At 42.3% G+C, this 23,957-nt stretch overlaps 2 protein-coding genes across 2 annotated transcripts; both read left to right on the top strand.

The window, feature by feature from the left end:
- Nucleotides 1-5,171: 5,171 nt before the first annotated feature.
- On the top strand, nt 5,172-8,024 carry tlx1 (T cell leukemia homeobox 1; the record flags this gene model as incomplete). Its single annotated transcript, XM_084321388.1, has 3 exons — nt 5,172-5,628; nt 6,375-6,612; nt 7,814-8,024. The coding sequence occupies 3 exons, from the start codon at nt 5,172-5,174 to the stop codon at nt 8,022-8,024; spliced, it is 906 nt and encodes a 301-aa protein (XP_084177514.1).
- A 9,687-nt stretch (nt 8,025-17,711) lies between these two features.
- sdhaf4 (succinate dehydrogenase complex assembly factor 4) lies at nt 17,712-22,124 on the top strand. Its single transcript, XM_084321578.1, has 3 exons — nt 17,712-17,862; nt 19,090-19,203; nt 21,418-22,124. Exons 1-3 carry the CDS (start codon nt 17,784-17,786, stop codon nt 21,525-21,527), a joined length of 303 nt encoding a protein of 100 aa, XP_084177704.1. The 5' UTR covers nt 17,712-17,783; the 3' UTR covers nt 21,528-22,124.
- The last annotated feature ends 1,833 nt before the right edge of the window (nt 22,125-23,957 follow it).

Below are 23,957 nucleotides of genomic sequence, written 5' to 3'. Positions count from 1 at the left end.
TGCATCATTGTTTTTTTTTTTATCCACTTTTCTCCCATTTTCTATATTTTTCTCCCATCCCAATTTGCGTATCATCCAATTCAACCCTCCCCTGTCACGGACGCTGTTTCTTGCCTCCCACAAGCCGGCTGCAATGTGGACTAAGTCATACATAGCACAAGTCCCCTCCGGTACTTGAGGTAACAGCAGTCGCATCTTTTCACCTGCGCAGCTCGATCTCTCAGTGGCGAGGAGTAACGCGTGGGAGGCTCACGCTGCCCCCGACACTTCCTGATTCTACTGTGCAGGCGCACCAACCGACCTGTAGGAGTCGCTGTCCACAACGCCCGATCCCCACCCATCAGTTTCCCACCCCCTAATACGGCCAATGTGTATTAGTACGGACGACCAGCTAACTGAAAGCAAATGTGGAGCGCTGGGCTCGAACTGATGAGCCCAGCGTCTCCAGCATTTTGTGCGAGCGCCGTGCCCACTACGCCACGTAGCCGCCCAATACATGCATCATTGTTTACAATGAATGGGTGGGGCTAGTCGAAAGGACTAGACACAGGGACAAGTTAAACATCAATCAATTAATTTAATACAACAGGTATAGTTCGAGCTGCGCTTTCGTGCCTACGACCGCACCATATTATATACGGCTTTGACGTGCTCTCTCTCCTGCCGATTAAAATCAGCAGCTCTTCCTCATCATCATCGATTGCCTGTAGCTGCATTTGTGCATGTGAGCCGCGGTGTCTCTCTGCTTTCCTTCGTTAGCTCAAAAGCACAGAACCGGACGACACAAGTTGTTCCGCTAGCAAAAACAACAACTATGTGGTAGCGATACAGCGTTTTCAGTGGTTTCGTTTGGACGCACATATTTCTTGAGACTATTTCGTGTCATCAAAACTAAATGAAAACTAAAAAGATCGGTTCCGTCTTCGTCTGGACAAGGCCAGAGAGAGACACACGCACACAAACACGCACAGAGATCGCCATTGACTTCAGTCAGTCATAGAATGTGGCCTCTCTAGACAGGGTCTCCTGGGTCACCCTAAACAGTTGAATAACCCGCTAGCTTGGGAAACTGTCCATGTATGATGCCCATCATGGGCTCAGGCGCCCTTTTCACAGCAGCCATTTTGACTTGTCATAGATGGGTAAACAAAGGTGTAGCCATAGATATAGGCTTATATACAATTATAAATATTCTATATCTATGGTTACACCTTTTTTTGCCATATGTCTATAGCCTCAGTGGAGACTTCACATCCCACCCTAATATAAAATAGAGATGAAAGGAAATATTTTCACGCCCATAGATGTTCAAAGATACAGCGATGTTCTACTTTGGCAGCTTGGCCATAGTGACCATATACTGGGGTGGCTGGGGCTACGCTGCCACAGTCTCTCTCTGTTTCCTGTCCTCATGGTAAATACAGACAGGGGGTCATAAGAAGAGATTTGTTGTAACACACTGAAAATTCCATGCTGCATGTATAGCTTTGATCATTTGAAATACTTTGGAATGTTTTGCAGTATTTGAGTTGTAATTGACAACTTTAATACAACTTTAATACAAATATCTGCTATCCCATTTGGAAATATAATATATGGCTATATGTGAGACAGAAGTTCACATAATGTAAATATCAAAATAAATATACAATATAATGCTTTATATATATACTTTGTGTAAGTCCGAGCTGTGATCTGTATTTATGTAATAAAATATAATGTGCTATAATGTAATAATGCACAATGCAACACTATTTTTGGTGTGTTTTTTTGGTAGCATATTATAATAATAATAACTTTATTTTATTTTTATTATGGATTCATTATGGATTAAGAAAGTTCCAAAAATATATATGTCTCATCTCAAACTCTTCAAGAACATCACACATTTATATGGTTAAAGAATTATGGATTGTGGCTTTAATTAATAAATTAATTAGCATTTCAACCTGCATACTATTCACCTTACTGCTCTTTGTACTTTTAAAGTACTTTTTATTGTCTGTATTTACCTGTTGACTTGAACAGTTCCGAATAAATATAAGTAACTTATATGTGTTGTATGCAACAATAATGTGGAGTTATACATAAATGATGTATTGTTTTAAGAATTAAAATACTGCACATATTGTAACATATAATATTTGTAAAACATGTATGCCCATGTATTTATAATAATGTTTTGCAATTTTGCACATGTCACATGTACACATAGGCCATAGTATATAAATTATGTGTTGGATATATGTGAAATACCTATATGTCAGTAGATATAGCATTATGCACATATTATATTTCTGGATGGAATTTCTGGATCCCTGGTTGTCAAATCAATTTCATTGCAAGAAAGCAGGCCAAGCACACAATAGCAGTGATCCCTCTGGACGTTGGTGCAAAGGATATGCCTTTTTATTATGAATATAGTCATGAGACTATAGGCTATACGAATCAAATAAAGTTATATATGTTTCCTGCAGGAGTTATAGTGCTATTGTAGGCAATGGTTCAGTTTGGCTATAGCTTGCCACGTGTTTCACCTGGTTCAGAAGAAGCTTTAATCAATCACAGTCTTCTGTCACCAATTGGCAATGATATGTGCTTAATAAAAGAGGATTTAGCTCAATTATTTATAATTATTATAATTCATATAATTATTATTATTAGTAGTAGTAGTAGTAGTAGTAGTAGTAGTAGTAGTAGTAGTAGTAGTAGTAGTAGTAGTAGTATAGTAGTATAGTAGTAGTAGTAGTAGTAGTAGTAGTAGTAGTAGTAGTAGTAGTAGTAGTAGTAGTAGTAGTAGTAGTAGTAGTAATAATAATAATAATAATAATAATAATAATAATAATAATAATAATAATAATAATAATAATAATAATAATAATAATAATAATAATAATAAAAAGGGGGGAAACGGACGTTTATATACATATTCCAGAATGATACGTTTTATTGCGCTCCTTACGTCAATAGATGCGCGCTGGAATAGAACTCCTTGGCTGGGAGTATAGCTGACGGAGTTGGCGCCAGAGAAGTTAAGGTCAAGGGTCAAGGACTGCACAGGTAGCCTCAGAACATGATCGCACTTACAACCTCTGGGACAAACACAACAGAAGGATTGGAAGAAGAACGAATGAATTACCGCAGCTGTCCTTGCTGGGTGTCAAAGTATTTTGACACTTCAGAAGACAATAATACATCGCTAACTGGGCCATACATATATCTTATTTGGTCCAATTTATGATGACACATGGCAGCCTGAGGGACTGTAATGAAGCTATAGCCTATGCTTCTAAAAGGGCGAGAAATCGATAGATGTCTTCATAAACTGAGGAGATAAGTTTTGCTAAGCCCCAGAAGGACACCCGAGCCGCTGAAGTGATCGCTCGATAATCGAGTTTGAAAAGATGCCACTGCCAGTATTACAATCACACCTATCAGTCCTCTGTGACTATATGAAATAAGCTATGACACAAAGGTCCTTGTGGTTTGAGTAGACTATTGGTTTAGTTATATTAATCCATTTGTAAATGATACGATTTATGCTTTTTAGCCTTTATGATGATAAATGTATACGCATGGAGTTTTCCTGCAACCTAATTTCCTTAAACACATGTAAGTTTTCGCCCACCACAAACAGAGTATTGCATTTCATCTCAATTATTTAACCGCATTGTAAAGTCCATTAAGTTCGTTATTGGTCCAAATGCAAACGAATAGATAGACCACTGCAGTGTTAGGGTATAGGCGACTGCTGGCATTAAAATTTGATGTCGGTCAATTAGCCAATGAGAATAGGCAAAACCGTATCAAATATTAATACATTAATGCCCTCTGTTAAGTAATTAAGTCCCAGTAGTTTTTAAGAGGGGAGAAAATCAATGACCCAGATGGTTTAATTTTTCATTGAATTGTTTTGGAGTTTGTCTGTTGGGGTGTTAGACTCTGGTGGTTCGCACATAAAACTAACGCTGTAAGAGGGAGATCATCTGTATGTAATGTCACGTACCACAATAATTTGTTATACATTAAATAGTATTGAATAGTCTGTCTTCTGTATGCCATTGATAATTTCCCAGAGCCATTCATAATTGTTCGTGAAAACGATGCCGGATAATTAGTTGCTTTTAGCAGTATTGTAGGCTATACGAGCCTATAATGCATAGCAATTCAACGTTTGTATTTCAACGTGACATGCGATGGAACACGCAATGTCGGTGTTTCTATTGCAGGGCAAAGCTGCACGTTATGACTAATGAAAACGCACCCTGTTTGTAATGGCACCACCTTACAAATTAATTCACAATGTCACTGATTGCATACTTGTGATTTTTTTAAGGCTATTTCTGAATGGGCCCGTGTTCTTTTTTTATTCTTACAGTATATGTTTGTCTTTCTGCATCACACATGAATGCATTAATGCATATTAAAGGATAACATAATGACTACACGAGTTATGCTTGTTTGCCTTATATTTGTTATTGATAAACAACCTCATTCTAATATAAATTAATTTATAGATTAAATTATGGTAATTTATTTGGCATATGCGTAAACAATATATTCTGTACTATCAATTAATAGGAAAAGCTATACGAAACACACACAAAAACGTGATTTGATTATGAACAGTTTCCCCATCCCGCCTATGTATTTGGCTGACACTGTGAAATGAGGCTTAGGGGCTTATGTGTTATGCTATTGATTTTCTAGATGTAACTCGGTGTTTATGAAGTGTGCCATGATCATGAGTCCATAGAGCGGGCAGCCCTGTGCGCGTGCAGCTTCTGCACTGGACGCTCCGCGGGCTCACGGTGGGGAGTCTTTAGCCAATTCAGTCTCGAGGCCTAAAACTGGGTCTTAATCTCGCGCTGTCTATTTGGCACTTTGATTGATGTCCTCGCGCTCCAGCCGACTGGCTCCCCGGCAGCAGCCAAAAGGGGAGGAAGGCAGCAGAGGAAAAAACACACCATGCGTTTAGTTAAGGCTCACTCTCACCGCACTCTCTCCTGCGCGCACATAGACACACACGCGTACGCTCACACATGCTCTCACTACACGACTCATTACTAGATAACGACTGGAGCGCGAGCAGAAGACGTTTTTTAAAAAGCTCCGAGAGCCAGGGCGCGGCGTGGAGCACCTCTGTTCGTCGCGGGGGGCTCGCGGACGCCATGGATCATATAGGGGCGCATCTCCAGCAGCACACGCACGCGGAGCCCATCAGCTTCGGGATCGACCAGATTCTCAACAATGTGGAGCAGAGCTGCATGCTCGGGGCTAGAATGCACGAGCCGGACTACGGCATGCACGGCTGCGTCGTCAGCACTGCTGCCTATAACACCATGAGCAGCAGCAACTTTGCTTGCAATAACTCCGGATATAATAACAGCAACGCGTGTGGAGTGGCCTCGCTCGGCGGCTCCTACAATATGAACATGGGGGTGAACATGAACGGGAATAATAACATGAACGCGGCCGGAGTCATCCGTGTGCCCGCACACCGGCCGCTGAGCACCGGCCACTGCTCCATGCAGGGCGGCGGAATGTCTGGTTCTATCAACAGCTTGACAGGGCTGACGTTCCCGTGGATGGAAAGCAACAGAAGATACACCAAAGACAGGTTCACAGGTAGGCTATTATTAGTGCAATTGTACATCTGCTTATAGGGCAAATAAAATCAGTATTGAAGGGCTTGGAGAAAATATCCGAGTTGCGATTTTAATAAAGGTGTTCACGTTTTTAAGGTGTGAAATTGTGCGTTTTTGTTGTTTTTACGTGATATGCTTATAAATAACGACTAATTTGATGCGGCCACAAAAATGAAATGCAACACAGGCCTTTCCCAATAGCCTCGCCCTCTATTGACTCTTGACATAAATGTTTTGCATGTTCTAAAATGTTATAAGATCAAGTACATTGTGTTTTAAATAATGTGTATCCCGTTGCTTTCGAGGAAAAGCAAGCGCACACACTGTCCTAATAAAACACTATATCCTTTCTGCATCGCCAGCATTTGCAATGGCCGGGACATGCATGTTTCAAATCTGCGATGTCTGCAATGCTTGCTTCGTGTTTTAATTGGGGAACATAATTGCTATTCAACCTCCTCAGGCCAGCTGCATAACGTAGAACCATGGCATTATGCTCAGCATAAAATACTGATTGGGTGTGTTGTCTAGTGTCCATGCTATGCCTCGAGGGACTGAACAGTGTACTTCAGGTACATGCTAGCCTTGCCTTCTTTATCCGCATACCTATGGATGCGTCTTGGTCTTGGTCCCATGTCTTGTTGGTGCTCTCTCTCTTGCTGACCTTGTGCCGCTTGCTTTCGCCCCTGCTCTGCCTGTCCTCTTCTCCTCTTCTCCTCTGTCCAGTGGCTCTCTCACCCCTCACTGTGACACGCCGTGTAGGTCACCCCTACCAGAACCGGACGCCCCCCAAGAAGAAGAAGCCGCGGACGTCGTTCACGCGCCTGCAGATTTGCGAGTTGGAGAAACGCTTTCACCGGCAGAAGTACCTGGCGTCTGCCGAGCGGGCGGCCCTCGCCAAGGCCCTCAAGATGACTGACGCACAAGTCAAAACATGGTTCCAGAACAGAAGGACAAAATGGAGGTGAGATTATACACCAGATATAGCCTGGAGTTCAGGGATAACGTGTCCCCCTTTAACAGACATAACATTTTGTGTCATTTTGCAGTTGTTGTGCTGTCTGTGCATCATGCACGCACACACACACACACACACACACACACACACACACACACACACACACACACACACACACACACACACACACACACACACACACACACACACACACACACACACACATCTAAAAATATTTAGATTGAAAGGATATAGGATGTAACTTCCATTCACATACTCGGGTCATGATGAGAAACAAGTCACAAAATAAAACCAATTATTATTCATTATGAAATAATAACCAGTACAGCGACATCCATAAGTTATAGCATGCCCTTTTACTTGTTGAAGAAATAAAACTTGTTTCAAAATACATACATTAATAGATTAGTGGCAATGAATTGTATGTCTCTGACATCGAATTTATTTCAGATGTATTTTTATTACATAGGTTTCTTCTAGATTAAGCCGTTTTCATTTTAAAATGCCTGGCGCGATTGGGCGTAAAGATGGACATATGCATATAAACGTGGACATTAACTAAACGGAAAGTAATACAAAATTATGATAATAAAAAGTAGCCTAACCAAACGAAAATATTGTAATATCAAAATGATTCTGCACGCCTTTTTGTACCAAAACGACTGCATAGAAATATTGCCTATAATCATACAGGAAGAGGAAATCCGATGAATATTCATATTATGATGTATTTAACTAATACGATTAACATGGGAAAACATTTGATTGATTTCACGAGATATCCATTTGAAATGTTGTTATGGTCTAATTGCCACAATAATAATAGTGTTGTGTATCTGCTTAGCAACACACATTTCACCCTTGATCATTTTGAATAATGAACGAATGGAAATTCAGACAAAAGACAATTCTCTTTTTTTTGTTCTCTCTCAAGCATCGATACATCAGTTACAGAATAACCAGGTGCAAAGCATATACATGCCCATTTCCAGGCAACAGTCATCAGCTGGCTGCCATTCAATATCAAACCCAGGATAATAATTGAATCAAATAGTGGTTTGTATTAAACAATTAATCAATATCATTGCATAGATTAATATATTTAGAGAAGGCCATACCACAGTCCTGGATCGGATTTCTCACTGACGCCTTGGTGTCTCCCTGTTCCAATGCTCCGGCGCTCCAGGCGGCAGACAGCGGAGGAACGAGAGGCGGAAAGGCAGCAAGCCAACCGGATTCTCATGCAGATCCAACAAGAGGCTTTCCAGAAAACGATCAACCAGCCGGTGACCCCGGACCCGCTCTGCCTCCACAACAGCTCGCTCTTCGCCCTCCAGAACCTGCAGCCCTGGACGGAGAACACGGGGAAGATGAGCAGCGTGTCGGCCTGCGAGTAGGACACAGTAACGGACTGCCAGTGTTTTGGAAACGTGGCTTAAAGGTCACCGGGAACAATTGCTGCACAAAGCAACAAGACAGAAACAGACTCACGAGGACCAGGGAGAAGGAGAGCGAGAGAGAGAGAAAGAGAGAGAAAGATGACAGAACTGACTCGGGAAAAAAAACTTCAAAGCATCAGCGAGCTTCATGGCATTAAAAGGCTATGGACTTTTTATCTCAGAAACCCCCTCGGGGTTATAATGTATTTTCATATTTTACGGCTGACTAAATTGTCTGTTCACGCGTGACATCGCAGCATCACAGCATCTTTCTCGCAATAGCCTATTTATCTAATATTGGACTTTTTTGTCTATTCAAAAGTAAGCACTTCGTTTAGCACCTTTGTATGCCATGCAGATTCAACCATATCAGCAATAGGCTGCGCCATTAAGATCAACACGTTATTAAACTTGATGATTTGCAGAAGCTTTTTTGATGGTTTTGTATGACTTAACGTCAAATTACGTTTTTATTGAGCCAGGAAATTAAAGTTTATATAATTTTTTTTATATATATAATTATTATAAATGTTGATATGATAAACAATGTAATTTGTCAAATGTAGGCCTACACTCGGTTGGGTCTGAATTAAGGACACTCCCCCAGGGTCCATACAGGATGATCTTACATTTCAACTTTACATTTCTGACATTTTGAAATCTCTATATATTTCTTCTTTTCAACAACTCCGTGACAAAATGTTGTTGTCTTCTTTTTATCATCCTTGTATAAGGTAGGACCTAACCTTGGTTTGTTATATACAGTAAGGCTATAATGGAAAGATTGGTCATATTTCAAGACAGCCTAATTCAGCATCAATTTCATATTTGTGTCCACTATTTCAATCAGCGCTGTTTTCACTTTTTTGTTTGTAAAAGATATGTGTGAATATGCAATGTTGGACTGTTGTGTTTTTTTTTCTTCATTATTAGCCTATTTGTTCAAATGAAAATGCTAGATTTAAAAATGCATAATACAACCCTTTTATTAACTATTTGAGGTGTATGATCAAACCGGTGTGATTAGGATTTCGCGAAATCAACATTCTAATCACCACTTAACAATGAGACAATGTTTGAAAGAAAAATCACACCTCAATTGATTGGTTCCATGTGTAATGAATGAATGCACGAACAAAAGAGTGAAAGAAAGAAAGAATATTTTAGTTAAACTGAATGATGGTGGCATGTCTTTATTGGAAGAGCTCATTACTTGTGCAGCCATGGTGTTATTGGCTCAATACCAGTCCGTTTTCAATAAGTGACTGACACTTGTGGTTGCATGATAAATGTGAGTCCATTAGATGATTAATGCCGTTGTGATATGGTAAAAGAGCATCTGTGTGTGTGTGCGTGTGTGTGCGTGCGTGCGTGCGTGCGTGCACTGAGCCAGCTGTTAGACAGTGTGTGTGAGCTAGTCCAGGGCTTCTCCCCTCATGGCCAAAAAGGAATGTAGAGTAGAATTTCATCATCCACTCAGATATATCAGCACTGAGTCACTGAAGTGGGTTTCCCTGGAAAACTCCTGAAATTCCTGTCTAGCAAGTGATCAGCCTCCAGGGAGAAAGGTGGTCAGAATGAGGGGTTGAGAAATACATCAAGAAGGTATACAGTAAACAGAACGCAATGTGGACAATAATACATTGTTGTTGCTTCTTCTTTTTCTTCATGTTTGAAAATGACAAAGACAAATAAAGCCTGACAAATAAAATATTGTCGGTCTTTGTGGATCTCTGGAACAGAGAGGCAAAGATTTGTCTAAATCTGTGCATTTTAACGCTGGATGATTTTTGTGTCTTTGTTTTTGTATCCTGTCTCACTCCATTGCTCAAATGTCCATGCTCAAATGTCCTATACCGCTCAAATGTCCATGCTCAAATGTTCTACCACTCAAATGTCCTACAGCTCAAATGTCCTACTGCTCAAATGTCCTACTGTTCAAATGTCCATGCTCAAATGTCCTATATGTCCTTTGTTCACATATCTGAAATGTGTTGCTCAAATGTCTATGGCACGAATGCTCTCAAATCGCTTATGTGTCTTTTTCAGATGTGCGTTGCTCAAATTCTCTGCTGAGCAAGTGTCACTCTCTCTCAAATGTCCTGTCGTTCAAATGTCCATCTCTCAAATGTCAATGCTCAAATGTCCTGTTGCTCAAATGTCCATCTCCAAATGTCCTGTTGCTCAAATGTCCACATCTCAAATGTCCTGTTGCTAAAATGTCCATCTCTCAAATGTCATGTTGCTCGAATGTCCATCTCTCAAATGTCATGTTGCTCAAAATGTCCTGTTACTCAAATGTCCATCTCTCAAATGTTACTCAAATGTCCATCTCTCAAATGTTGCTCAAATGTCCATCTCCAAATGTCCTGTTACTCAAATGTCCATCTCTCAAATGTTACTCAAATGTCCATCTCCAAATGTCCTGTTACTCAAATGGCTGTTGCTCAAATGTCTCTTGCGCAAATGACCCTTAGCTCAAATGTAAATTTCTCAAATGTCCTGTCACTCATATATTCTGTCACTGAAATGTCCTATAGTTAAAATGTCCTGTTGCCCCAATATCCTGGCGCTCAAATGTTGGGCTAGTAGATCCACAAAGAATGGATTGCACGGAGCAAGTTGCACCCTTACTTAAAATTCATTATGAATTGAAAATGGGGGACCCTGATGTAAACAAGACGAAAGTCTTTCTCTGGTCTGCATCCCCTTCAATTCATAATGAATTTTAAGTAAGGGTGCAACTTGCTCCGTGCAATCCATTCTTTGTGGATCTAGCCCATCTGTCTCAGATGTCTTTTCACTCAAATTTGTCTACACTTAAGTATGAAATCAAGTCAGTTTATTTGTATCACACTAGGAACTATGTTCTACTGAACTACATCCGTCTATTATAATGAATGGGTGTACTTATAGAAAATAGTTCATCATGAAACTGCTCACAACAAGGTTTGTGTGGATTATCTTTAGTAACATTGCTTCAGAGTTTTTCCAAATGTGTTTTCTTTGCCATTTTGAGCACCACAAACCGAGTGTCATTCAGCTAAATTGTATTGGAGTGACAGCAGACATCTATATGGCAAATATCTCCAAAATTATGCAAATCACACCAAATTCAAATCAAATTTATTTGTAAGGCCGACAACACACGTTAATGTCCCCATGGGCCGGACACGTCTTCTTTAAACATGTCAAGAAGAAACATCACAATAAATCAAGAACAAAACAAAAACACCATAAATTCCAATTTTTTTTAAAATAAATCAAATAAATGAATGCAACACTCCCAGACATACCCCACGTGAAGGTAAGGAAAAACTCACTAAAACCTAGCAATAGGAAAAAATGCACCACAGGCAATGTGGAGGAGAGAAACCTTAGAAGGGCCGTTCAAGGGGGGATCTCCCTTCTTAGATGTCGGTGATAGTAGTGTTGCAATAAAACAGGCGAACAGTTGGTAAGCATGCACTCATATGCCTAATGAAACACAGATAAGTGCATGCAATAGCAACTGAACATTTTGAAATATTTTAAAATAGAGCTGATGGCGGATCTATTTGAGGCATGGGGGCGGTGCAGAGAGAGTCACATCCTCCCGACCATCACCACGAGACAGCCACTCTCAGGGAGACAGGGAGACGGGACAGGCGTTAGACAGTTTGCGTGATTGTGATGGGCGGACATAGCAATAGATACATGTGGTAAGCATATATGTGAATAGAATAGATATATGTAGTAAGCATATTATGTGAATAGAATAGAAGTACTTAACCCAGCAATGAACTCAACGTTGACAGACCACGGACAGAAGACGGTAAGAAGCTGATCCATGGCCTCGGTGGCGCGCGTAGAACAGTCACTGCAATCTTGGCCAAGACCCCGAGACATCCACCACCTTGGTCAATACTACGAGACAACCAAAGATGGGGGGGGGGGTTGGGGACGCGTCTATGCTTTAAGCAAGTGGCTTGTCCTTCTGCGTTCCCGTTTTGCGCTCTGATTGGCCACGCACGTTTCTGGTCATGTGACATGTGCGCCCAATAGCGTGACGAGCTGTGTCTTTGCCCATTTCCGCGTCGAACAGCCTGCAAACTACCTGGCATTCTATCGCCATGCTCTAAGACAAACTCTAACCTTAACCAACTTCGAAAGAGTGCCTAAGCTTAACCGTCGAAAGAACTTGCCATCACGCTCTAAGACAAACTCTAACCTTAACCAACTTCGAAAGAGTGCCTAAGCTTAACCATCCAAAAACTTGCCGTCCCACGATTGGTGCACATGTCACATGACCAGAAACGTGCGTGGTCAATCAGAGCGCAAAACGGGAACGCGGAAGGACAAGCCACCTGCTTAAAGTATAGAAGCGTTGGGGACAGGGGCTAGAGAGTTCCCATGTGTGTAGTGGGTGGAGATGGAGCAATAAATACATGTAGTGAGCATATGCATACATGGTGACAGACAGTAGAATCAAAGTATATAAGAAAATTGTGAAATTAAGTAATAGATAGAACTAGACAATTCCGCCGGGGGAAATTGTGGAAGTGTGGGTGATGCCTGTGCACCGCCGGTCAATAGGAGAGGATCTCTCGCGAGTCTCTATGACAAACGGTTCAAAAGATACATAAAGGGGGTGCGGCCTAAGGACGTGGTCAATATAGACCAATGAAAGAGGATATCCCTACTGAGTACAATGGTACAACCCGCAAGTCTCTACAACAAACGGTTCAAAGGATACACAAAGGGGGAGGAGCCTAACCATGGGGGCGTGGTCAACATAGACCAATGAAAGAGGATATCCCTACTGAGTAGAATAGCACAACCCACAAGTCTCTACGACAAACGGTTCAAAAGATACAAAAAGGGGGCGCGGCCTAAGGATCAAGGGTTAATCCCCTGAAGGGGGAGGAGCCGAAAAATGGAGGCGTGGTCAACATAGACCAATGAAAGAGGATATCCCTACTGAGTACAATAGCACAACCCGCAAGTCTCTACGACAAACGGTTCAAAAGATACAAAAAGGGGGCGCAGCCTAAGGATCAAGGGTTAATCCCCTGAAGGGGGAGGAGCCGAACCATGGGGGCGTGGTCAACATAGACCAATGAAAGAGGATATCCCTACTGAGTACAATAGCACAACCCGCAAGTCTCTACGACAAACGGTCCAAAAGATACAAAAAGGGGGCGTGGCCTAATGATCAAGGGGTAATCCCCTGAGAGGTCATGGCTAGGTCATGGCAGTACTGAGTTGATTGACACCTCCTGGAATATATAACCATCAAGTGTCGTCCTTTCTTCCTCCCGAGGGAGTTAACGGCGATCATCCTTGTAGGAGTGTATATTCCACCGCAAGCCAGCAACAACGTCGCGCTCTCCAGACTCCACGACGAGGTAAATAGAATACAAGCGGCGAACGTTAACGCCGCCATTTTAGTGCTGGGTGATTTCAATAGCGCCAATCTGAGAAAGGTATTACCTGACTTCTATCAGCATGTGACTTGCAACACCAGAGGCGGTAACATCCTAGATCACTGTTACACGCAATTTAAAGGTGGCTACAAGGCTCATTCTGATAGTGGCTTTGGTAAATCAGATCACGCGTCCATCTTTCTTTCACCAATGTACAAACAGAGAATCAAAAGTACTCCTGTAGTCTCGCGAGAAGTGCAGAAATGGGATTTGACGTCAGAGGAGACGCTCCAGTCTGCGTTTGACTGCACAGACTGGAATGTGTTCCGCGACACAGATAACATTAATGTCTACACGGAGACAGTGCTGGACTATGTTTGTACTTTGGTGGAAGAAACAATCCCCACTACCAAAATGAGAGTTTACCCAAATCAAAAACCCTGGGTAGACAAATCCGTCCGTGAAGCTCTGAGAGAGCGCACCAAAGCATACAACGACGGCCTAGTGGCAGGCAACATGAATGACCACAAGGTGGCGCGATACAACGTAAGGAGGACAGTGTCAGAGGCCAAACGGCGCTACAGGGATAAAATTGAACTCCAGTTTGAACAAGCTGACTCTAGAGCTATGTGGCAGGGGCTCAAAACGATGACAGACTACAAAGGCGCCTCCCTCAAACTGAACAGTGACATCTCCTTAGCAAATGACCTCAATACCTTCTATGCGAGGTTTGATGCTGGTAATAACAACACCAGCTCACAAGCCACGGCAATGGGGGGGGGGGGGTCGGCTGCTGATGGAGGCGCAGTGTTCAGGGTAACAGAGCATGAGGTGAGGCGGACCTTTAAAAAAGTGAATATCAGGAAGGCAGCAGGTCCGGACGGCATCCCCGGCCGCGTCCTAAAAGTCTGTGCCGACCAACTGGCCCCAGTATTCACTAACATATTTAACCTGTCCTTAGAACAGGCTGTCATCCCCACCTGCCTGAAGAAGTCCACTATTATCCCTGTACCCAAAAAATCCAAGCCTGCTTGCCTCAACGACTACCGCCCTGTAGCTCTCACCTCCATAGCCATGAAGTGCTTTGAGAAGCTAGTAAAGGGCTACATCTGCTCCTCCCTCCCCATCAACATGGACCCCCTGCAATTTGCATACCGCCCCAACAGGTCCACGGAGGACGCCATAGCCCATGTGCTGCACACAGCAGCATCACACCTGGACAAGAGGCAGGGGAACTATGTGAGAATGCTATTCATCGACTACAGCTCGGCATTCAATACCATAGTCCCCTCCATACTCATAGCCAAGCTCAGGGACCTGGGCTTGAACTATGACCTCTGCCAGTGGGTCTTGGACTTCCTGACTGGCAGACCCCAGGTGGTGAGAGCAGGCAACTGCACCTCCTCATCCATCACCCTCAACATAGGGGCCCCCCAGGGCTGTGTTCTGAGTCCCCTCCTCTACTCCCTGTACACACACGACTGTGTGGCTCAGCGGAGTAGCAATACAATCATCAAATTTGCTGACGACACAGTGGTGGTGGGCCTGATCTCTGCCAACGACGAGAGGGCCTACCTGGAAGAGGTCAAGGTCCTGGCGGGATGGTGCCAGGAAAACAGCCTCTCCCTGAACGTCAGCAAAACAAAGGAGATGATTGTGGACTTCAGGAGGTCGGGGGTCAAGGACTACAGCCCCCTCAGCATCGACGGGGCACCGGTTGAGAGAGTCAACAGCTTTAAGTACCTCGGAGCCTACATATCCGAGGACTTGACATGGACCACACACATTGACAGTGTTGTGAAGAAGGCACGACAACGCCTCTACTTCCTCAGGCGCCTAAGGAAGTTCCAAGTCAGTCAGAAGATCCTTAAGAACTTCTACTCATGTACAATAGAGAGCATCTTGACCGGCAACATCACCTCCTGGTTTGGGAATAGCACTGCACAAGACCGAAGCAGACTACAAAGAGTGACACGTTCAGCCGAACGCACAATTGGAGGGGGGCTCCCCACCCTCCAGAACATTTACAACAAGCGTTGCAAGGGCAAGGCTAAGAGAATCATTAAAGACTCCAGTCACCCGAACAACTGCCTCTTTGAACTGCTGCGGTCAGGCAAGCGATACCGGAGTCTCAAGGCGAGCACAGAAAGACTCAGAAGAAGCTTCTATCCCCAGGCCATCAGGCTTCTAAACGAACAATGAACACTACACAACAACAACCACCAAACGCACATAGCACACACATCCACACGCACACACTCACTTTAAACAAACACACTGTAGCACCCACTCCACACACTTTATAGCACACACCCACTTTAAACAAACACACTGTAGCACCCACTCCCCACACTTTATATTTATTGATGAAGGATTGCACTACAACTCGTACACCTTACTGTAAATTGTACCTAAATTGTACCTCATCCCATTTCTGCTTTGCACTATATAGTACTGTACATTAGTACACTGCATAGTATTGTATATTATATGGTAACTCAGAACATTGTACATATGTCTATACCGAACACTGTGACCTCATTTTCTTCTTCTAAATTACATGCTATACTATGTTATTTGATACTATCTTGTCTAGCACAGTCTCTGGAGCGTAACAGTAAGAAGCATTTTGTATGAAAGTATTCTGTACTTCTGTATGACAACTATTAAAGAAACTTGAAACTTGAACCCTCTGAGTCATGCACACCTGCTAGCCTTTATTGATTCAAATCCTAACTGACACAAATCTATTGAAACTTTCCAAAAAGTAATAGCAACTCGAGTTGGACCAAGCCGTCGTTTTGATACCTTACACTTGTGGGGTGTGAAAGCTCTGGCAGGGGTTACTGGACAAAAATAGGCGGAATAAAGAAAGAAATAAAGATACAATATAGATTACAATAGTGTGGGTGGTCACTATTGTAACTAAGTTGTATTGTAACTAACTTACTATCACTAAAAACTACTGCAAGCGTATGTATACAGGATGAGATACAAGACAATAGCTCAGGGCCGTATGCCCCGGGGGGCAGGAGAAAGCACTCAAAATTGGTCAGGGCAGAGCAGGTAAGGTTCAGCGCTGTTCCATGGGACCGGTTGAGACAGAGACAGAGGTTAAAAAGGTCTGCAGAAAAGCAGACATGGGAGAAAATAGACATCCTAACTAAACTAGACAGATTAATCTAAGGGTCAGTCCCCGACCAGGTGAGATCAGGTTAGGTTGAAGGAGACAGAGAAACGATGGGTCTTAAGCAGGGATATAAAAGCTTCGACAGAGCAGGCGCCCCTGACGACGGCAGGTCATTTGTTCCACAAGTAGGGAGCGTGGTAGACAAAGGCTCTGTGGCCGGCGGATTTCTTTCTATCTAATTATTATTCTAAAACTATCTGGACGGATAGATGGCACTCCATAGCACTCCAGGTAAGAGGTAAAATATGCTATTTTTTATTTTTGGTGAACTGCTCCTTTAATGAGAGACCCCCCAGCCAGAGTGGTCAGGCATGCTGTAGGTGCTGAGGTGGGAAACTGCTGATTCAAAAACATGGAACCCTGGATATAATGAATGAGCAAAACAGTAGAATCTTTAACTCTATTACTAGATTATTAAAGCACTTTGATATGCAATTAATCATTGTGTACTGTGAAATTCTGTGCAAATAACTTCCTATTAATTTGTTATTCTGGATGAGTTTAATGCAGACAAATGATCTGCTGTATAGGCTATGCTCTTAGGAGGCATCAAAACTATGAATAATTTATTTATACAGAGATAGTAGTGGTTTGAATTGCATGCAATTTGTAAATTGTATACAAATGAATGCATACATTTGAGCCCTTGTGCTGCATTGTTTGGTGGTTAGCTTAGTGAAGACACTTAGCTTAGGGCACAAGTATTTTGTGTTTCTTATACATTCAGAAAGCCTAATACTATGGTACAGAGGCCATTAGTATATATATTTATGCCAACAAAACTTCATAATTTATTCATCTTTATGCAAGCTTTAGTATGCAGTGTTTGCAGTATGCAGGGACAAAGGAGAAGGCCATATTTCTTTACCCGACATCACACCATGTATTACTCCCTTTCAACTATACTCATTTTCCTAGATGCAAAACGTCTCGGATCTAGCTAAAACCTCGTACTTTGGCTCGACCTAGTGGTCATTATTGAACCGTGCAATGGATAGACGCGCACATATGTCGCAAAATATATGACGTCGTCAATGCTCGACAAACATTGTGTAACTGTCCTGTCCGAGCACCACCACAAATACAGCAAAACGTCTCTCTGTATTTTGGCCTCTAGCCGACATGTCATTTATACAGAACTGTGCTTCTACAACCAAACATTTAGTCACCAAGGGGTTGCTCGTGGAATCTGCTTTTACAGGTCAGCATATTATGTACTTGAGACGTGCTACGCTAGTTATGTTAGTTATGATTAATTGAAAATGGGGGACCCTGATGTAAACAAGACGAAAGTCTTTCTCTGGTCTGCATCCCCTTAACAATTGTGTGTATTGAGCTGTACTGTATTGTACCCATTCTACAATCTGTTAATACAATTTAATTTCAATCAATCAATCAGTTTGCTTGTTTCAGTGGTAGTGGTCCTTCTGAGTCCTGACCGACCTGTTTATGCAGTTTGCCAAGTTAGCCTATGCATAGATATATATCTATGAGCCTATGTATCAGATGTTGTCCCATTTGAAAGGTCTGTATTTTTTATAAAGGTGCGTGTGATCATGTGAACGCTTGCTTGAGATGACTGACTGTTCGCCTCGAAAATAGACGAGTAGCCGATTGGATTGCAGTCAGCCAGTCAGCCGAACAAGCTTCTAGTCAGACAGCTCAGAGTTGACTACACTAACGAGTCGACAGAAGTTTAATATACAGGTGTGCAACATGATGCATCATTTTATCTTGCAATTATGCTATACCATTGATAATATTGTGCATGTTCATTTTGGTTTTGATATTAATGAAGAAGAATGACAAATTCTATAACACCTAACAACAATTGATGTGAATCAAGTGTCTCTTCATCTTTATTTTTCAAGAAAATGCATTTAAATAAAGATTATCAAAATCCCTATACAGGGCATTTGCAAGACATTCAGGTTTTTGATATTTTACATTTATTTTGATAGACATTACACAGAAGTTTATTAGGCAGCATTCACTGTTTAAAGTATTCAATTGTGAATCTCAGTAAGCTACTGATAAAATAATTTCATGTTCATGAAGTGTGGCCTGTATTGGAAACATTTTGAATAAATTAGTTGAATGTAAACTCCCGTAATTTCCTTGTGGGTGGCGACATAAGGCTTTTCTCATCCAATAGGTAATTTGCTCCAACCATAGCAAGTCGTTTCCCACCAATCATGAGGTTCTGCAGTTGGTGAAGAGCAACTGCAGCAACTTACTCTCTAAAAAGTGCCTTCTTGAGGCTCGTGCAGTCTGGTTTACAGAGCAATTCGGACACAATGCTAACCACCATGCAATGTAATTAGCCAGGCGATGGTCTAACTAACCTGTGCAGATTCGACTCATCTCAAACAAGCCTCGAGTCTTCATCTCACTGTCTGTGGTTATTTGTGGTTTGTGCCTCGTTAAGGATGCACACGGAGAGCCAGTGGAGCAGTGAAAGACAAGGAGCCACTACGAAAGGCGAAAACCCCACAGGGTCGTTTTGACACGGACGAACAGAAGAACAAGGATGTCCTGGAAAGTAAGAAAGATAGAGTGGAATATTCTGTATTGACATGTTGTTGAGTCACACACATTGTGTAAAATAAAAGTCAGTATTTACGTATAAATGGATACTATTGAGAAGTATTATACATAAAAAAGTATGAACATTACACACAAGTAAACACATATCTGGGCTGCTATGCAGTATGACACATACATTAGTGATGCAGAACTCCAGGACTTAACTTAGTGGCGACAGTGGCTCGGGAGGTAGAGCAGTCGTCTGGCAGGTTCCCGGTCCGATTCCCGCACCTCCCGGGCAGCGTGACGATGTGTCCTTGAGCAAGACACTTAACCCCTAATTGCTCCCGATGAGCAGGTTGGCACCTTGCATGGTTGCCTCCGCCGTCGGTGTGAATGTGTGAGTGAATGGGTAAAATGTGAGGAACAAATTGTAAAGCGCTTTGGATAAAAGCGCGCTATATAAAAATGCAGCCATTTACCATTTATGTCACACATTTCTGGAGCTGATCCGATCCTGCCCACTGGAGTCGAGAAGAATTAACTCCTAAGCCGTGGGCGTATATTGGCCATTTTGGTAACAGAGCTGCTGCTAGGCTACTCACTGTACCACTGATGTACCGTATTAAAAGAGGGGAAAGGTTTTCAGTTGTTATTGTGATACAGTCTCTTTTAACAATATTTCTGTCTGGTCAGCCAGGGATTTGCATTGAACAATGAACAATAACAGACCATCAATTACACCCACAACACACACATCCACACGCACACACTCACTTTAAATAAACACACTGTAGCACCCACTTTACCCACTTTTTTGTTTACACTTGTTTACGTACTTGACTTTCTATTTTATACTTATATTATACTATTTTACACTATCTTGTTATTTTTATCTAGCACACTCAGGAGCAAAACAGAAAGAAACATTTCATGAAAAAGTATTCTGTATTTCTGTATGACAACTAATAAAGAAACTTGAAACTTTAAACTTGAACTTAAAAGATTTGTGGGGTCAAATAATCAAATCTACCACATACAGGAGTCGAGCCAGGCTGCTGTAGAAGTCGAGCCAGGCTCCTGTAGAAGTCGAGCCAGGCTCCTGTAGAAGTCGAGCCAGGCTCCTGTAGAAGTCGAGCCAGGCTGCTGTAGAAGTCGAGCCAGGCTGCTGTAGAAGTCGAGCCAGGCTGCTGTAGAAGTCGAGCCAGGCTCCTGTAGAAGTCGAGCCAGGCTCCCGTAGAAGTCGAGCCAGGCTGCTGTAGAAGTCGAGCCAGGCTCCTGTAGAAGTCGAGCCAGGCTCCCGTAGAAGTCGAGCCAGGCTGCTGTAGAAGTCGAGCCAGGCTGCTGTAGAAGTCGAGCCAGGCTCCCGTAGAAGTCGAGCCAGGCTGCTGTAGAAGTCGAGCCAGGCTGCTGTAGAAGTCGAGCCAGGCTGCTGTAGAAGTCGAGCCAGGCTGCTGTAGAAGTCGAGCCAGGCTCCTGTAGAAGTCGAGCCAGGCTGCTGTAGAAGTCGAGCCAGGCTCCTGTAGAAGTCGAGCCAGGCTGCTGTAGAAGTCGAGCCAGGCTCCTGTAGAAGTCGAGCCAGGCTGCTGTAGAAGTCGAGCCAGGCTCCTGTAGAAGTCGAGCCAGGCTCCCGTAGAAGTCGAGCCAGGCTCCTGTAGAAGTCGAGCCCTGTAGAAGTCGAGCCAGGCTGCTGTAGAAGTCGAGCCACGCTGCTGTAGAAGTCGAGCCAGGCTGCTGTAGAAGTCAAGGAGTTGAATCTTTTGGGGTCACTCCACCACTAATACATGGTAGTTGTGATTTTATTGACTATGTTATCAACATGAAAGCAACTGAGTGACATAACTATCTATGGATTGCCTATCTGGTTAGCCAATATTGGTATTAGTTGGGGGTTAAGTGCCTTGCTCAAGGGCACTTCAGTGGCTGGTATTGAGGGATGGGAGAGTGCCATTCATTCACTTCCTCCGCCCAGATTCTTCCCGCCAGTTCAGGGGTTCGAACTGGCGACCTTCCGATCACAAGCCCCTGCTTCTCTAAACCCTAGGCCACCGCTGCCCAAACGGTTGACTGTTCATGAACTAATTGCTCAAATGTTTCTGCTAAACTGAATAGAATTTTAACTGGCTCAAACATTTGTCTGGAAATGGGGAATTTGGCCACACATAATCTGGCGCAGGACAATCATAAATACTTTATGAACCAAGACATAATTTTCTTCTCTTTCTTGCAGAATTTCCTGACGATGTGAACCCAGACACCAGGGAGAAAGGAGGCCCCAAAGGCCCTGAGCCCACGCGCTACGGAGACTGGGAGAGGAAGGGCCGCTGCATTGACTTTTAGTTCAGTCTCAATTTGGCTGCTATAAAAGGCCTTGGAATTTGAATCCTGGGAGTTTTTAAAAAGCAGACGTGGACCAGAATGAACCAAATTCACACTGCGGCCATTTCCACTTATGTCATGCTCAGGATGGGATTCCTTTATGGCCAACCGTGTGAATAGGGTCAATTGGTGCACATAACAAGAGAGCCAGACTTCAGCAGTACATATTTTGCACATTGACGTTTTGCTTTACAAGGCTGTGAGAGACGTGGAACCGAATGCTTGTCTTGCAATATCATTCCTTCTTATACATAAATCTAAATGTTGTGATGATTAAATGAAAAGACATTACTGTAACCGGAGGAATTATATTGTTCTTTTGTGGCTCTTGTGGTAATCATACTCTTGTGGCTAGATCCACAAAGAATGGATTGCACGGAGCAAGTTGCACCCTTACTTACAATTCATTATGAATTGAAAATGGGGGACCCTGATGTAAACAAGACAAAAGTCTTTCTCTGGTCTGCATCCCCTTAACAATTGTGTGTATTGAGCTGTACTGTATTGTACCCATTCTGCAATCTGTTAATAAAATGTTCATTCAATCAAATCAATCTGCACGGTGATTGATTGAATGAAAACTTTAACAATTGTGTGTATTGAGCTGTACTGTATTGTACCCATTCTGCAATATGTTAATACAATTTTCATTTTCAGAAAGACTTTCGTCTTGTTTACATCAGGGTCCCCCATTTTCAATTCATAATGGATTGTAAGTTAGGGTGCAACTAGCACTGTGCAATCCATTCTTTGATCTAGCTAGTGTTTGATTCAAGATGTTCCCAGTTTACCTATAGCATTTGCAATTTAGACGATTAGCTTCTGCACCCATGGTCAACTCACTGGGAATCTGTACCTTTTGATTATAATGAATTATAAAATGTCCATACATATCGAGTGCATTTGGAGGATCAACATTCACTATACCATTATTTATATCTGGGCCCTAATTACATTTGTGTTCCAATGCCAATCGGTATAAAACCTGCAAATAATATTGGTCTGCAAAATTCCCCACCCTCTAGTGGCCACAGTTTTCGCCCTATGAGGCTGGATTCTTTCATGGAGGTCAAGTGTGTGTGTGCGAAGGTGTGTGTGTTCATGCCAATTGGCAAAAAGGAGGCATAGCAATGGGAGTGGCTTATTGCAAAATGGTGCATAATTCCAAATGGATTCACAGATTTGCACAAGATTTTGTGGAAAGGTTGGTCATGACCCAAAGGACAGTTACACAGCTACACATCCCTACACAAAACACATGATTGGATGTCAGCAGGTACAGGTGGAGCTATCTAAATCATCTACAAGTAAGGTAGTGACCACTGCTGTCCCTGTCGTCCACTGTCAACACCATCATTCCTCACATGTGTCAGGCTCCTCATTTATGTCCATTCTTTTTGAAGACCATGTCTAAATATACTTCTGAAGTATAAACAAACTACAGCAATATCATTCTGTGTAATATATATATATTGTAATGTAATATGTCATATATTTTTTAGTTTGTGTCGAAGGCGCTTGTTTTTTTTTTAGCTAATGATCAGTAAAGGAACTATTTCTCACTTGAGGTGTAGTTTTACCAAATTTCAACTATTGATAGAATGTTTGGAATTTTTTTTCCAGCAAGGCAGCAGGTTAGGTAACCACTCCCCAAACATTCCATGCAACACACTCAAACAAACAACAAATTGACCCGATCTGTTTTTATTTTTCAAAGGTAATAAATCTGTAAAGACACAGCAAATGGCAAAACAAACACGTACCTTTGAATCAGAATGTTCTGTTTTATTGAAATCTGCACAGCAGCCGTTTGTTTATACATCAGTAGTATAATTAGTAGGTCCCCAAAATTAATGGAAATTAATGAAGAGCCTGACACCTGGGAGGAATGGAGGTGTTGACAGCGGACAACAGTGGTTCTTAGCTTGTAGGTACCCCCTATGCTACACTTTTTACATTCTGAACAACTATGATCCAAACATCTTTTCACACAATACATAAGCAGCTGCCGGCAGTGGCTTGATTGATTGATTGATTGATTGATTGATTGATTGATTGATTGATTGATTGAAAATTGTATTAACAGATTGCAGAATGGGTACAATACAGTACAGCTCAATACACACAATTGTTAAGGGGATGCAGACCAGAGAAAGACTTTCATCTAGTTTACATCAGGGTCCCCCATTTTCAATTCATCATAACATAATGACATACATGACATACAGGTAGACAGTACTGTTGCATCTAGACATTTATGACATACCAGATCTACAAATATACAGTACTGTTTATGAGTACAAAAATAGTCTAAAAATAGAGTATATACATTTGAGGGGGAAGAAACTGTACATTGGAGGAGTGTGGGGGGGGGGGGTAACTGTACATTGG

Source organism: Notolepis coatsorum, assembly GCF_963971535.1.
Source record: "Notolepis coatsorum genome assembly, chromosome: 9".
Taxonomy (NCBI): domain Eukaryota; kingdom Metazoa; phylum Chordata; class Actinopteri; order Aulopiformes; family Paralepididae; genus Notolepis; species Notolepis coatsorum.
Note: the sequence above shows the minus strand (reverse complement) of the source record. Positions and strands in the feature narration are given on the sequence as shown.

Coding starts and splice junctions, on each gene's coding strand:
- sdhaf4 (XM_084321578.1), top strand. CDS start 17,784: ATGTCATTTATACAGAACTGTGCTTCTACAACCAAACATTTAGTCACC. Junction 17,863..19,089: donor CGTGGAATCTGCTTTTACAG/GTCAGCATATTA, acceptor TGCCTCGTTAAG/GATGCACACGGAGAGCCAGT. Junction 19,204..21,417: donor GAACAAGGATGTCCTGGAAA/GTAAGAAAGATA, acceptor TCTTTCTTGCAG/AATTTCCTGACGATGTGAAC.